The sequence below is a fragment of the Ictalurus punctatus genome, chromosome 26, assembly GCF_001660625.3.
Source record: "Ictalurus punctatus breed USDA103 chromosome 26, Coco_2.0, whole genome shotgun sequence".
NCBI lineage: Eukaryota > Metazoa > Chordata > Actinopteri > Siluriformes > Ictaluridae > Ictalurus > Ictalurus punctatus.
In genome coordinates this window covers 5,200,119-5,215,594 of record NC_030441.2, presented here as the reverse complement: position 1 = coordinate 5,215,594, position 15,476 = coordinate 5,200,119, and the positions used below count along the sequence as shown (strand labels likewise).

At 39.8% G+C, this 15,476-nt stretch overlaps 1 protein-coding gene across 1 annotated transcript; it reads right to left on the bottom strand.

Moving 5' to 3' along the window:
• Positions 1 to 281: 281 nt before the first annotated feature.
• On the bottom strand, positions 282 to 3,735 carry LOC108258480 (SLIT and NTRK-like protein 1). Its single transcript, XM_053676141.1, has one exon. The coding sequence runs from the start codon at positions 2,750 to 2,752 to the stop codon at positions 683 to 685; it is 2,070 nt and encodes a 689-aa protein (XP_053532116.1). The 5' UTR covers positions 2,753 to 3,735; the 3' UTR covers positions 282 to 682.
• Between the last annotated feature and the right edge of the window lie 11,741 nt (positions 3,736 to 15,476).

The window sequence follows — 15,476 nt, the reverse complement described above, 5'->3', positions numbered from 1 at the left end:
TCATAAGGAGATGAAAATATAAATATAATGATAAAAACATAAAAGTAGCCTACATGCATTAGTACATCTCTGTTCTTTTTTTCTCCCTGTCGTGTTGCCTTTTTTCAGAAATAAAACAACAAATACAAATCCTAACTGCGTTAATCTTTTGTTTCACAAAAAATAGAGAAATGGTACTTTTTTATATATATATTCATGAATGATTTGTGTATATATATATATATATATATATATATATATATATATATATATATATATATATATATATAATATTTGTACAGTTATCATCAAAGAACAGTGGAGTCAGCGTGTCGTGGTCTGGTTCCCGGCACTCGGGAGTCAAAACCATGCGGATTGGATCATGCAGATATGTTACAAGTCGCTATTTACATTACATTCATGCGCTCCTCATCCCATCGTGCACCATTTCCACTTCCTCAGGTTTGCAGTCGAATGATTGCGACACAAAGACAGAGAGGGGGAGAGAGAGAGAGAGGGAGGGTAAAGGAAAAAGAAAGAGGTACATATTTTACAACAGTATCCATAACGGTGGCCCATGAAAATTTACAGCGAACTGAAGCAAAGAAAAAATAGGGTATTTCCCAACAGAGCGAGTAAGAATGTGCCACCAGGATGCATCTGCTTTTTTACACTTAGGTGCTTTGATGAATGTCTAAGTGCCTTATTTATCAGAGAGCGAGTGAGAGCCGCAGTCATAGCTCCTGTGATCAGCATGATAAGCAGCGCCGTGCCAATAAGATGAGTCACAAACTGTCTGCAAAGAGTTGATCTCAGATGCCGAGGAGTTCCCATCTCTCCGTTTGGACCTTTTCCTGTGGCGCAGGACGAAAACTAGCATCCCGACAACAGTGAAAGCAGAAGTAACAAACACAAGCAGCAATCCGGGCACCAGAACTGAAATTGAGACTCGGCTTGGCTCGGGGTACGATCCAGGACGCGTTCCTGAGTCGGAATCCGTACCAATGGTGCCATTTTTGGACAGCAAAGTCGGCAAAGCCTGCTCATAAAGTTCCGGGCATATCAGGTCTATGCGAATGTGACGGAAATCTTGCTTCCAGAACTCCTCTGGTGACTCACATTTTAGGTCGCTCACGATGACGTCAGGTGCCATTTTTTCCGCCCACTGTTTCAGTGGCACGATAGTGCACGTGCAATCCCACGGGTTTCCATGCATGTCGATTTGGATGATCGAGCTGAGCTGATCGAGGACACCACTTAAGGGAAGATGGGTGAAATAGTTGTTATGCAGGCTTATTTTGGACAAGGAGACACCCAGAAAGGTGTCCGTGGGCAGCAACTTTAACAGATTGTTGTTTAGGAACAGCACCCGCAAGTTAGGCATTGGACTAAAGGCTCCTGCTATGATGAGCTGGATGTCATTATATTCCAAACTGAGATATTCCAGGTTTTGTAGTCCCACAAACATATCCGCCATGACAGTATCCAGATAGTTCTTGTCCATGTAAAGCCACCGCAACTCGCTCAAGTTTTGAAAAGTGCCATTCTCGATTGCTTTTATGTTATTCCCACCTAAATCGAGCAGGTTCAGATCTGTGTAACCCCGAAAATGGTTCCTTTTCACGGCATGGATATTGTTATCACGTAGATTTAGCTCATGTGCACCGAGAGGTTTGGGTCTCAGATTGAGCACGCTCTCCAATTTTTTACCTTCACAGTTAACCCCAAGTCCTTGACTAGTGCCGATTGGCTTGCATAGGCACGTTTGGGGACACGCAACATCACTCATGCCTGATGCTATTGCTGTTGGCATTTTTAGCTGCCAGTTTTCTCTTGCTTTGGGACGGCCCTTGTTGTTCTGAGCGCTTTTCTCTGTCACTCCGGCCATTTTGGAGGTTGTGGACGTGGGAGAAGGAGGAGCATCCAGTTCTGAAGTCTCGTCCTGAGTTGGAGGTGCAGCCAAACTGGAATCGACGCCATCTTTGGAAGGGCAGAGCTCAGACTCGGCTGTCTCGTTCAGTTCGTTGCCCTGGAGACGCGCAGGTGCTTCACAAACAACCCGGCCGACAAGTGCCCGCTGTGGGATGTTTTCGAGCCACTGCTTTAAGGAAAGAAGGTCACAGTTGCAGTCCCATGGATTGTCCTCCAACAAAACCTCTACAATGCCAGGAATTTGTTCCAACACCCCTTCATAAGGCAATGTCTTTATTCGGTTCCCACGCAGGTCAAGATGTGTTATGGGAACATGCTGGAAAATGTTTGTGGGGAGTGCACTAATTAGGTTATCATTAAGAATTAAGACCTCTAGTTTACTCAAGTCCCTGAAAACAGCATGATCAATGTCTCTTAAAAGGTTAAAATCAGCTTGGAGATACTCCAAATCATCCAAACCAAGAAAAGTGTTCTTTTTAAACGACCGGATCTTGTTGTTGTTTATATGCAGGCGCTTGACCAGCTGCAGGCCGAGGAAGGCGCCAGGGACGATGTCATGTAAGCCGTTGTTCTCCAAATGCAAGCTGACTGCATTGTAGAAGTTGGCGAACTCATTGGGAAACAGTCTGGATAGGGAATTCCCATGCAGCAGCAAGTGATAAAACTGCGAGCTCGGACCAGTCAAGTGCTGCAGGTTGCTGAAACCGCGCTTTTCGCAATCGATGTGCAAATCGCCCTCTACTGCACTGCACGAGCAGATCTCCTCCTTGCACACGTCGCTTGTACTGTTCCCGAGAGCTGCACAAAGAGCCGCCTTCAGCAACACAATCCACAGCAGCATTTTTTCAATGCTGACGATTCATCCCCGCAGTCCGAGACATGGAAAAACTATCAGATCATGGATGTCTGCGTTCCTCCAGACGCAAACTGACAGACATATAGATCAGCAGTCTGCAGAAACAGGAGGACAATTCATGTTTTGATACATGCCATCCAACTCTGGTTAAACATTTTTTCCATCATCTTATTTACAAAACACTAAAAAAAAGCATCATCATCATTATCATCATCATCTAATGTCTCAGATTACAATGTGAGATTAATCTTACCAAATAAGTGACCTTGTGTACCCCCACCCCCCCAAAAAAAAATCTCCTTTAGTGTATATTTTGGTATTCCTCACGGAAGGAAGGGAGCTGTCCGTTCTCCCTTGGTTCTGAAATCCCAATGCATCGCCACGGAGAGGACAAATAAAGACATAAAAATAAAAAAAAGAATAAAGAGAAAGAATGAGCTAGAAGGATGAATCAGTGCGAAATTATCACATCCTCACAATTCCATTCTGCTTCTTCTCCTTCTCCGCACTCCGGCGCTTTTTCAGCATGTCTAAAGAAACGCTCGGTGCTGCATCTAACCCCCTCTGCCGAGCTGCAGTGGAAATAATCCATCGATGTGACGTTTGGATCGTTTTTATGTTTGTTTGTGTGTTTGTTTAAATCGAGCTACAAACAATAGCAACAATCTGATGGTAAAAATGGGGAAAAAATCAAAAGTGCACGCACAAATTCCGAAAAAAAGCGTATTTCTGGCTATGTCCGTGTTTGGATGGTGTTCAGATTGTCGTTTGTGAACCGCATCGTGCGCGCTCAATCATTTCAAAACTGTTATATCCTCCAAAAAGACAAAAAAAAATCAACAAAAAAAATCTCAGCTTCTCAGAGTGATCGTTTCATTCCCGGAATATGTATATTTTTTTTTTGAAGCGGAGCGATTTTTTCCTCCTTTCTTCAGCGGAAGAGAGAAGAAAGGCGAGTATGCACTGCGCCTGCTCAGGGATACAGGTGTGTGTGTGTGTGTGTGTGAGAGAGAGAGAGAGACACACAGAGAGAGAGAGAGAGAGAGAGAGAGAGAGAGAGACGCAGTTGAATGCGGTAAAATAATTAACTACGCGCAATAGCAGATCCTTTTTATTTCTTATTTGTTTTTTTTGTTTTTTTACATGTATTGTCAAATGGATACAAATGGACAGAAATTGACGTACATGCTGCATCACATATCTAAATTGTACGGAATATTTTCAGTGTGCGTGTGTGCGTGTGTATGTGTTTGTGTTCCTAATAATTATGCCATATTTGTCATTTTGGTCTCTTGCGTCTCAATTCTTAACGATTGCTGCCTTTCCTTTATTTTCTCCTTTCCTGGTGGTAAAGTGTGAATATAAGCTCTGGTTTTGGACTCGAATGCCACAAAGTCATTAGCTGTGCATCAATATGCGGGAATGGTTGACATCCTGTTTCACTCGCTCACCGCAGCGCCGTTCAAACTTCATCAATCACTTTAATTAGGAGCAGAAGAGAGGAAAGGGCGGGAAACAGGAATTCGGGCGGGGGATGGGGTACAGGAACTGGTTTCTAAAATAAAAGATGTATCTATTTGATTTAAGCAAATGATATTGAATCTTTTGCTTTCATAATCAAAAGAGTGAAAACCAAAAAGCAGCCCAAGTGACCTAAATTCCACTGAAGGGGTGGGTAGACCAGTGAGTGAGTAAATAAATAATTGAATAACTGAATAAATATGTAAGTGAATAAATAAGTAGACTAAATGACAAAATGTGTGGGTGAGTGAGTAAGTAACTGACTAAATCAGTAAGTGAATAAATGAGTAAAGAATAAATGGGATGATGAAATGAATAAATAAGTAAGTGTAAAAAAGCATGAGCAAGTAAGTGAACAAATAAGTGATTCTATAAATTGGATCAGTGAGTGGATGAATAATTAAATAAATGAGTGAGAGTTAATAGATGCATAATGAATAAATGAATAAGTACACAACTGAATAAATGGATGAGTGAGTGGGTTAGTGAGTAAATAAATAAGTAATGGAATGAATAAATAAATGAATATGAGCGAGTGAATACATAACTATTTGAATATCTAAATAAATATGTATGTGAATAAATGAGTAAATGACAAAATGGGTGGGTGGGTGGGTGAGTATATGAATATCGAAATAAATATGATTGAGTGAATGAATGAGTAATTTAAAGAATAAATAGGATGATGAAGTAAATAAATAAGTAAATGTAAAAATGTATGAGTGAGTGAGTGAATAAATACATTATTGAATGAATAGATGAGTAAGTCAATGAATAAACGGATGACTGAGAGTGAATAAATGCATAGCTGAGTAAATGAATGAGTGAGTGAATAAGTACACAACTAAATGAATGGGTGAGTGAGTGAATAAATACATAATTGAATGAATGGATGAGGGAGTGAGTGAATGAGTGAATAGGTTCATTAATAAATGAGTGAATAAATGGATTAGTGAGTCAGTGAGTGAGTGAGTGAGTGAGTGAGTGAATAAATACGTAATGAGTGAATGGATGGAAAAAAGAAAATTAATCAATGGGTAAATAAATGGATGAATTAGTGAGTGAATTAATTAATATATTGATGTGTTAATAAATGAATGGGTGAATGAGGGTGTGAATAAAGAATCAGAGTGCAGATGGTTAACGAAAAATGAGTGGCTGAATGGTGGTGTTATTAATTCAGAAATGATGGAGAGAGAGCAAATTAATTGACAAATGAGAATATTAAGAAGTAGATATTGTGAAAGAAAAGTCTCAGTGAGAGGATTAAGTTATAAAAGTGTGAATGAAAAAAGTGAATGGATGATTTGTTGACTAAATGAATGAATGAGTGAATTAATGTATTATATGAGTAATTGAATAGGTGCACTGAAAACAAATCTGTAGATGAACGTTAAGCAAATACATACATTAATGCATGAATAGATGGATAAATAAATGAGTTACGTGGGAATAAGTAAATGGATGAATGAAATAATGAATAAAAGAAACTTGGTTGAAAAGGTGGCAAAGAGAATGAGAAGAATGGATGAGTGAATAATTGAATGAAAGAATGGAAGATTGTGTTATTTTTGCATCAATTGGTTATGCATGGAGTGAATGGGTGGATAGGAGGATGAGTAAAAGAGGGAGTGAATGAGCAACAGAAAAAGTGAACAGTATGAATGAATAAATCAGTAACAGAATGACACCATTTTAATAATTTAATTAATTATAATTTAATTAAGAATCAAATACACATAATATAATATAATATAATAATGAACACTATATAGTTTTATATTCATTGTGTGGATGGAATGTGTGTGAAAGTCAGCTTATTGTAAATTAATCATCATCATGAATGGATGAATGAATGAACAAACGATATGCTAAAATTTAGTGCAGTGCATACACAAATATTACTGCTATTTGCACACTTTAATGTGTACTAGTTATTTAAAACCATTTTATTAATTTAATTAATTAACACTACCTAAACAGGTGCATACTTATATGCCTATAATGTTACTGTACTATAAATTTATTGGCTATACATAATATATCATTATATTTTTTCAGTTTGATCAGAAATAACATAAATTAATAAATAAATTGTTGCAAATTAACTGCTCTTTAAACCCCAAAATTGGAAAGCAAGGACTGCAGCTGAAATGACTCATAAAAATTATTTTTTTCTTGGTCTCTCTCTCTCTCTCTCTCTCTCTCTCTCTCTCTCTCTCTCTCTCTCTCTCTCTCTCTCTCTCTCTCTCTCCATTGAGGTTTATTATTAATATTGAACTTCTTTGATTTTTCCAAAAGCTGTCTTCTCATTCTGACCTTTAACAAACACTTTTATAGGATTAAAAAATATCAGCTCAAAAACAAAATTGCATTTATTCAGAATAAAATGTATTTAATGATTATTGTAACAAGGTTATGAGATGTATTCATATACATTAATCTATAGAATATTTCTTCCTCTTATCATTTAAAAAAAAATATTTTAAACACATTGTAAAAGTATTTAATGTGATTAAAAATGAAGAACCAGAATATTAAGGGATCTGGCTCTTGGTTAGCCCCAGTAGTTAGGGCTTTAACTATTAAGTAGTCCCAGTTTTAGGGCTTTCACTCTTGGTTATTGTTTAGGGTGTTACGGCTTGGGTACTCCCAATTTTAGGGCTCTCAGCCTGGGTTAGTCTGATTAATTACAAGTCAGCCTTTGGTTATCCCCAGTGTGTAGGACGCTGTCTTTTGGTTAATCTTGATTTATAAAGCTCTGAGTCTTGGTTAGTCCTGATATTCAAGGCTCTGACTCTTAGTTGGTCCCAGTTTTTAGTGTTTTGTCTCCTGGTTAGTCCTATTTTTTCAGACTTTGATTTTTGGTTAGTCCCAGTATTTAAACCACTGACTGTTGGTTAGTCTCAGATTTAGAGTTCTAAATCTTGGTTAATTCCAGTATTTAAGAGGGCTGACTCTTGGTTAATCCCATATTTAGGGCTCTGACTTTTGGTTAATCCTGATATGCAAGGCTCTGACTCATGGTTATTCCCATTCATTAAAAGTTCTGTCTCTTGGTTAGGCCTGGTTTTTCAGACTCTGATTTTTGATTTGTCCCAGTCTCGCACACTCGGATTCTTGGTTAGTCTCAGATTTAGGGCTCTGGCTCTTAGTTAATTCCAGTCTTTAGAGCACTGAATATTGGTTAGTCATGGTCTTTAGAGCTCTGAATCTTGATTAATCACAGTATTTAGAGGTCTGACTCTTATTTGTCCCACTATATAAAGATCTTACTTGGTTAGGCCTGATATTTCATGATTTAACTTTTGTTTTTTTGCTGAGAGGAGACGTACAGTAGTGGAAGAGCAAGAGGCTGGGGCGGTAGAGGTTGGCAATAATTTGTCCTGTTCTCTTCATCATCCTGACAAGCACAGGATGGTGCAAGGGGGCAGTGCTAGCCAGTAAATTTCTTTGCACAAGCACAACATGGTGTGATTTCAAGAGTGCAATGATTTAGAGACAAACCAGAAAGAAAGAAATAACGTGAAGTCTCTTTTTTTACTATGGCTTGTTAGAACATCATATGCTGATGCATGAAGTTATTTATTATTTTAGTGATATAACCTATTATGCCAAGCTCCTATTTGAGGAGCTTATGGATACCTGCATAGGTATTTGTACACCATTACACAGTAGTTTCCTCCATAGTTTTTGTGTGTTCACCTGCATATGGTATCAACCATGCTAATGTTATGTGTTATATAGCATTAGCCTGTTTGGTAATGTGTTATATAATTTAGGAAATGACTATAGGTCACTAAGTCACTGATGTAAAGGAAAAGATGACATATGTATCTCGGTGTAGTGTCAATGCTGAGATTCATCCTAAACAAATAAAGTTAATATTTTATCATCACAAAACTTCACCATCTCCTGGTTAAGGGACGTTGTAAGACGTTTCATAAACTCCCACACAAAATATATGTACAAGAATGTGACATATGTATATGTGTATGTACAAGAAAGCGACATAGCAACAATGCTGAAAATAATGGCTGCCTTTTTGTTTCAGATCAAACACACAGCAGGCTAAATAAAACGGATCAATTGGTCACTCTCGTTAGAGACAACATGTATACACTAACACAGCAGGGAGACTGGCCTTCAGATCTACAAGCTTTGAGTTATTATTTGGTGCACCAAAGCTTTTAAATGTACAGAAAGTACAGAATACACAATTTAACCTTTTAAAATATTTATTTCATTACACTGCTGGTCAAGAAGCAGGTGTTTTACAAATTACACCTTTTTAAATGAAAAAGCTGTGGATGAAAATTTACTGAGGTTGGAGTTTAAATAGCCTTCACACACTATAGTCACTTCACTACTAATGCCAGCCCAGTACCTACCATCAGTTAATTAAGAAATATGAGTGAATAAACATGCACATTCAAAAAAGAACACAGATCATAAACCTTATGGACAGAATCAGTGGATGATAGGAGGTGTAAAATCTCCAGGTCTAGTTCTAGCAGCTTCTAGCTTCACAAGTCATGTCAAGAGTAGTTACATAAGTTCAGAATCAGATCATAATGAATAATTTAGTCCAAGTAAAAAGTAAAACCTGAAGACGTGATAATAAATCAGCTTATCTGTTATTCAGGGATATGCAATGAATTGTGGGATATTTGTCTAGGATCAGGAAGATTTTTAGGTATGTTTAATTGTCCTCAGTATTAGAGTTGCATCTTAACATGAAGTCATGATCACAACCAGTAATATCACAGTAGCATGTAATATGTACTGGTGATGAGTAATATAAAAGCAGGTAAAGTTTGAATAAATGGCCTTAAACCTGCTTTAGTCACCATAACCCAATGTCAAAACACTATGAACATAACCCAATGTCAAAACACTATGAACAAGTGGCACTGCAATGACAACAGAATAAATTTTCATGAATTTGAAGTTTAATAGTTTTTTCTCCGGAGTACAACCCATCATTAGTCTGTCCTTTGGATGGAATAATTGGAGCTTTCGTATCAGAGCAATGTGGGAAGGCAGTCAGCACAGTGAATGCTGCTGTTGTAAAGGTTTTGAAATAAATGTAACTTTGTTTTTTAGATCAGGATTATAAAGGGCTTGTGCTTGTACCAGGTGTAACCTACATAGAGGAAACCTTAGTGTACATTGTTCTTCTGTCCCAGGACACCAGAGCTCTATATTAATAAACAATGCTCACATTTCCCTACAGTACCCAGTATATATGAAAATACAACAATATCACATCAGCCTTAAAAAATAAAGAAATATATGGGTGTTAATATTAGTCTTAATTACTACTTATGCACAAACCATTCAAGTTTGGTCTATAAAAAAATGACATCGTCAGCCTAAAAAGGTTTTTTCCAATAATAAAAAAATATTACTGACTTATAACAGGAGTGCAAATAGCATTTTATTTATAGTTTTAACCCAATATATCGTGTTGTGAAAAAGTATTTGACCTGATTTAATCTGTTTTTGTGTATACCTCATACTAACTTTTTTCAGAAATTAAAGTAAAATCTAAGTTTAAACAAAGGTTCTTAAACTATAATTATTTATTGAAGCAAAAAAGTTATCCAATACCAACTGGGCCTGTGAGAAAATGTATTTGCCTCTAATGTAATTAGCAGTTATTAATTCCCCAAATCTATAAGAATGAAATTCCAGAAATGTTGAGGAAGAAGGTAATTGAAATGGCATCCATGTAAGAGTGGTGAGGCAAAAACCACTGCTAACCCAGAAGAACATTAAGGCTCGTCTTTTGGGAGAATATTCTGTGGACTGATGAGTCAAAAGTGGAACTTTTTGGAAGACAGGGGTCCCGTTATTTTTGGCATAAACCAAACACAGAATTCCACGAAAAAGAACATCATATCTACAGTCAGCCATGGTGTTGGCAGTGTGATGGTGTGGGGATGCTTTGCTGCTTCAGGGGCTCAGCAACTTGCAATAATTGAATGAAACATGAAAAAAGGTGGCACAACCAGATTTTAAGTTTAAAGGGGCAATTAGTTTTTTCACATTGATGATTGATGTTAGATAACTTTCTTTTCTTCAATTAAAAAATAATTTAATTAAATTTAAAGTGTTTATTCAGGTTACCTTTGTTTTAAGTTGCATTTTGTTTGAAGATCTAAAACTATTTAGTATGAGATATACAGGTGCATCTAAAAAATTTTTGAATATCATTGAAAAGTTTATTCTTTCCATGATTTAATTAAAAAAGTGGAACTTTCATATATTCTAGATTCATTACGCATAAAGTCAAATATTTCAAGCCTTTTTCGTTTTAATCTTGATTATGGCTTACAGCTCATGGAAATCAAAAACCTCACTATCTCAAAATATTAGAATAAAGAATTTATAATACAGAAATGTCGACCTTTTGAAAAGTATGCTAATTTATGCACTCAATACTTGGTCAGGGCTCCTTTTGCACAAATTACTGTATTAATGCAGCATGACATGGAGGCAATCAGCCTGTGGCATTACTGAGGTGTTATGGAAGCACAGGTTGTTTTGATAGTAGCCTTCAGCTTGTCTGTATTGTTGGGTTTGGTATCTCTCATAGATTTTCTGTGAGGTTCAGGTCAGGCGAGTTGGCTGGCCAATCAAGCACAGTAATACTATGGTCAGCAAACCAGTTCCTAGTAGGTTTGGCACTGTGGGCAGGTGCCAAGTCCTGCTGGAATAGCAAATCAGCATCTCCATAAAGCTCATAAACAGATGTAAGCATGAAATGCTCTAAAATCTCTTGGTAGATGGCTGCATTGACTCTCGACTTGAGAAAACACAGTGGATCAACACCAGCAGATGACGTGACACCCCAAATCATCACTGACTGTGGAAACTTCACACTGGAGTTCAAGCAACTTGGATTCTGTGCCTCTCCACTCATCTTCCATACTCTGTGACCTTGATTTCCAAATGAAATGCAAAAATTCATCTTCCCCATGATAGTTGTGTGTACTGAACCAGACTGAAAGATTAAAGGCTCAGGAAACCTTTGCAGGCTTTTTGGGTTAATTAGCTGATTAGAACTCTCCTCAGGTCGACATTTCTGTATTATAAATTCTTTATACAAATATTTTGAGAAACTGGATTTTTGATTTCCATGAGCTGTAAGCCGTAATCAACAAGATTAAAACAAAAAATGCTTGAAATATTTCACTTTTGTTTTGATTCCTTGGCGGAGACAAACACGGACAAACAGTCCAGAGTGTGTGAGGCAGATATCCCAGTAATACTGGGATTAGGCAGAATCGTAGTCAACAAACAATACTAATATCTAAACCAGGTTAACAGATACGAAACTATGGCTTGGTATACGATAGAGACGAAGCTGCTGAGCGTTTAGTTCGCGAGACGCTGAAGTTAATGAGGCCTTTAATAACCTTTGGTGCAATACTCAATACTCCGGCGAACATGAGCGCAGGCATGGCTGGGAAGTGTGGTCCTCGTCTGCCATGTTTGTGGGTGGCACTGTATGCTGAGAACTGCAGCCGCGCATTCGCCGTGGCATAACAGAGCCCCCCACAAAGGGCTCACTCCGAGAGCCGAATCCTTCCAAGGCTTCCCCCTCCTGCGGGATCCCAGTTTGGCTGGATGAGCCGCATGGAAGTCTCTGCCAGATTTGTGTCCAGAATGTCCTGGAATGGGATCGAGCAATGCAGATGTCACGGATGCGGTAGACTGGGCGGCCTTCAATCTCTAGTGGTTCCGGTGGAGAGTCTTCTGGCATCGCCATGGTCAACGGGCCCGGTATCACTGGTTTGAGGAAAGAGACATGGAAAGATGGGGCAATGTGACTGTGCTTTGGTAGGTCCAGACGGTAAGTGACTTCGTTAATTTGTTTCAAGACTCGGAAGGGGCCGATATACTTAGATTGGAGCTTTTTGCCTGGGAGGGGTGACTTTAGATCTCTTATGGAGAGCCACACCCTATCTCTGGGTTGATACTTGGGGTGATCCCTCCGGTGCTGGTCTGCCTTTCATTTGGTGGTGCAGGAGGCCTGTACTAGCTGTTGGTGGGCAAGTTACCAGACCTGTCCACTCCGGCAGAACCACTCATCTACCGCTGGTGAGTCAGTGGGGGAGGCGTTCCATGGGAACAATGGCGGCTGGTAGACCAAGACACAATGAAATGGGGTAAGCTGGGTGGCGGAATGCCGAAGCGAATTCTGTGCATATTCCGCCCACGGTAGGAAGTGGCTCCAGTCTCCTGGACTGGTGGAGCAGAAGGTTCGGAGGAACCATATGACCTCTTGGTTCTGCCTGTCCGTTGGCCTGGGGATGGTACCCGGACGTGAGGTTAACGGTGACCCGCATCTTCTCCGTGAAACTGGCCCAGACATGAGATGTGAACTGTGGACCCCTGTCACTCACAATCTTCTCTGGGATGCCAAAGTATCGGAACACATGTTGGAAGAATAGTTCGGCCGTGGTAAAGGCGGGTGGGATGGCCAGTAGTGGAATTAGGCGCAGGTATTTAGAAAACCGATTGACGATCACCAGTATCACGGTATTACCCCGAGACTCCGGCAACTCCATTATGAAATCTAGGGCCAGGTGGGACCACGGGCAGTCAGGTGTGGGTAGTGGTACCAACCTCCAGGTAGAGCGCAGGTAGAGCACACGGCACCTTGGACTGAACACACGTGGAGCATGACAATACAATACGCTGTAACTCCCGAGGCATATGAGGCCACCAATACTTTTCGGCCAGCAGTTGGTAAGTGCGACGGGCTCCCGGATGACCTGTCGCTAGCGTCGTGTGGGCCCAGGTGATGAATTCCGGGTGGTACCTTTTCGGTACAAACTGTTTCCCAGGAGGACAGGCTGTTGGGATTCGTGACCTGGGTATGCGGGCTAAGGCTCGATCTAGGGTCCACTCTATGGCACCAACGATACAGGAAGGGGTCAAGATATACCCTTCCTGGTCCACCCGACCTTCCGGGTAGTGGATGCAAGACAGTGCATCGGCCTTTGTGTTCTTTGTTCCGGGCCTATAAGACAGAGTAAACTGAAACCTGGAAAAGAACAGGGACCAGCGAGCCTGGCGGGGCGTGAGACGTTTGGCGGTTCTCAGATACTCTAAATTTTTGTGGTCCTTGTAGATAATAAACGGATGTGCAGCTCCCTCCAGCCAGTGTCTCCACTCTTCTAGGGCCAGTTTAACAGCCAGGAGTTCTCGGTTCCCCACATTATAGTTGCGTTCAGCTGGTGACAACTTCCATCAAAAGAATGCCACGGGATGCAACTTGGGTTTGAGGAAGTGGCAGCACAGGAGGAAGAGGCACAAGATGAAAAGGCAGCACAGGAGGAAGAGGCACAAGAGGAAGCAGCACAAGAAGAAGAGGCAGCACAAGAGGAAGAGGCACAAGAGGAAGAGGATGCAGCAGCAGAGGAAGAAGCAGCAGTGGAGGCAGAGGAGGAGGCAGGAGCAGAGGAGGAGGCAGCAGCAGAGGAAGAAGCAGTAGTGGATGCAGAGGAGGAGGCGGCAGTGGAAGCTGAGGAACCCGCAGAAGAAACAGGAAAGGGAGAGGTGGAGGGAGACGACACGGTAGCAGGAGAAGGAGGAAAAAGCTAAACTATGAAACTAGCCACAGCGATCTAATAAGAGTAAATACAGAGAAATTTAGCAACAGTGTAACAGACCATAGCACTTCATATTTTATTTCTTTTTAACAGGTGACAGTGGGGGAAGTGCATATAAGGTCAAATGAAAACATATTCGCAGATCACGTTAGCATGAACAGAGAATATCCAACTAACTCGAACTTTCTGCAGACTACAGTAGGCGTGTCTTTGACTCCTTGTTTGGGAATGAAGCTCGGAACGCGGACTTGGGGCCGTATATGAACAGGTGGTAACGTATATAATAACGTCAGTCTGAGCCATAGCATGTGTGTGTGTTGGTTTTAGTTATGTAGTAGTGAACGAATGTGACGAGTTTTGATGTAACGAATGCTGCTTTATTTTATACACGTAAAAAAATATATATATATTTACAGAGGTTTTGGGATGGTGCTTCATTATTCTGTGCAGACCTGCTAATCATCTTGAATAAAGAGAATGAATAAACAATTCCTTGGCAGAGACAAACATGGACGAACAGTCTAGAGTGCGTGGGGCAGATGAACCACAGAGTACGGCAGGAAATCAAGGTCAGATGATCAGGCAAACAGGTAATACTGGGATGAGGCAGAATAGTATTCAACAAACAATGCTAATATCTAAACCAGGTTAGCGGATATGAAACTACGGCTTGGTATACGACAGAGATGAGGCTGCTGACCGTTTACTTCGCGAGACGCTGAAGTTAACGAGGCCTTTTATAACCTTTGGTGCTGCACAGGTGTTTGTACTAAATACTCCGGTGAACTCAAGCACGGGCATGGCTGGGAAGTGTAGTCCTCGTCCGCCATGTTTGTGGGCGGCACTGTATGCTGAGAACTGCAGCCACGTGTTCGCCGTGGCGTAACAACTTTATGTGTAATGAATCTAGAATATATAAAAATTCCACTTTTTTATTAAATTACAGAAAAAAAAAAAAAAATTCCACCATATTCAAATGATTTGAGAAAACAAAAGAAATCAGGTACTCGAATACTTTTTCACAGCACTGTAAATGTATTTAAAGAGACCAGCCCCCCCACACACACACACACATAAAAAAACACATTAATAAACCATCTTGAAGGCTATGACATTTCTCTGGCCAACATTTCATTATCATTTCCCCCTACATTAAAGGGTCAATATATGGTACAGAATTATTTACAAACAAAAAAAAAGTACCAGAACAAAAAAAAAATATATATATATATATATAATAAATAAATAAATAAATAAATAAATAAAAGGTTGTAAACTCAGCATAAAAATGGAAAAAGTTTATCTGGTCTGATGAACTCAAAATTCAGGATGATAATATCCAGATAATCCACAGAAAGAGAAGTAATGGAGAGACAAGTTCCACAAGCAAATGATGAAGATAGTAAATCCACATGGAATGAGATAGATGATGGAACCAGTACTTCAGGAAGTAGCGCAGTCTGTACTAGTCCTATATGAGACTTGACAGTAGATGAACATGAGAGTGAGTCTTATAAAGAGTCATTGATAAGTGTGTGATTGTGTGCAGGTGATACTGATTA

Bases quoted from the DNA above. Each gene is read 5' to 3' on its own strand.
- LOC108258480 (XM_053676141.1), bottom strand. From the start codon at position 2,752: ATGCTGCTGTGGATTGTGTTGCTGAAGGCGGCTCTTTGTGCAGCTCTC.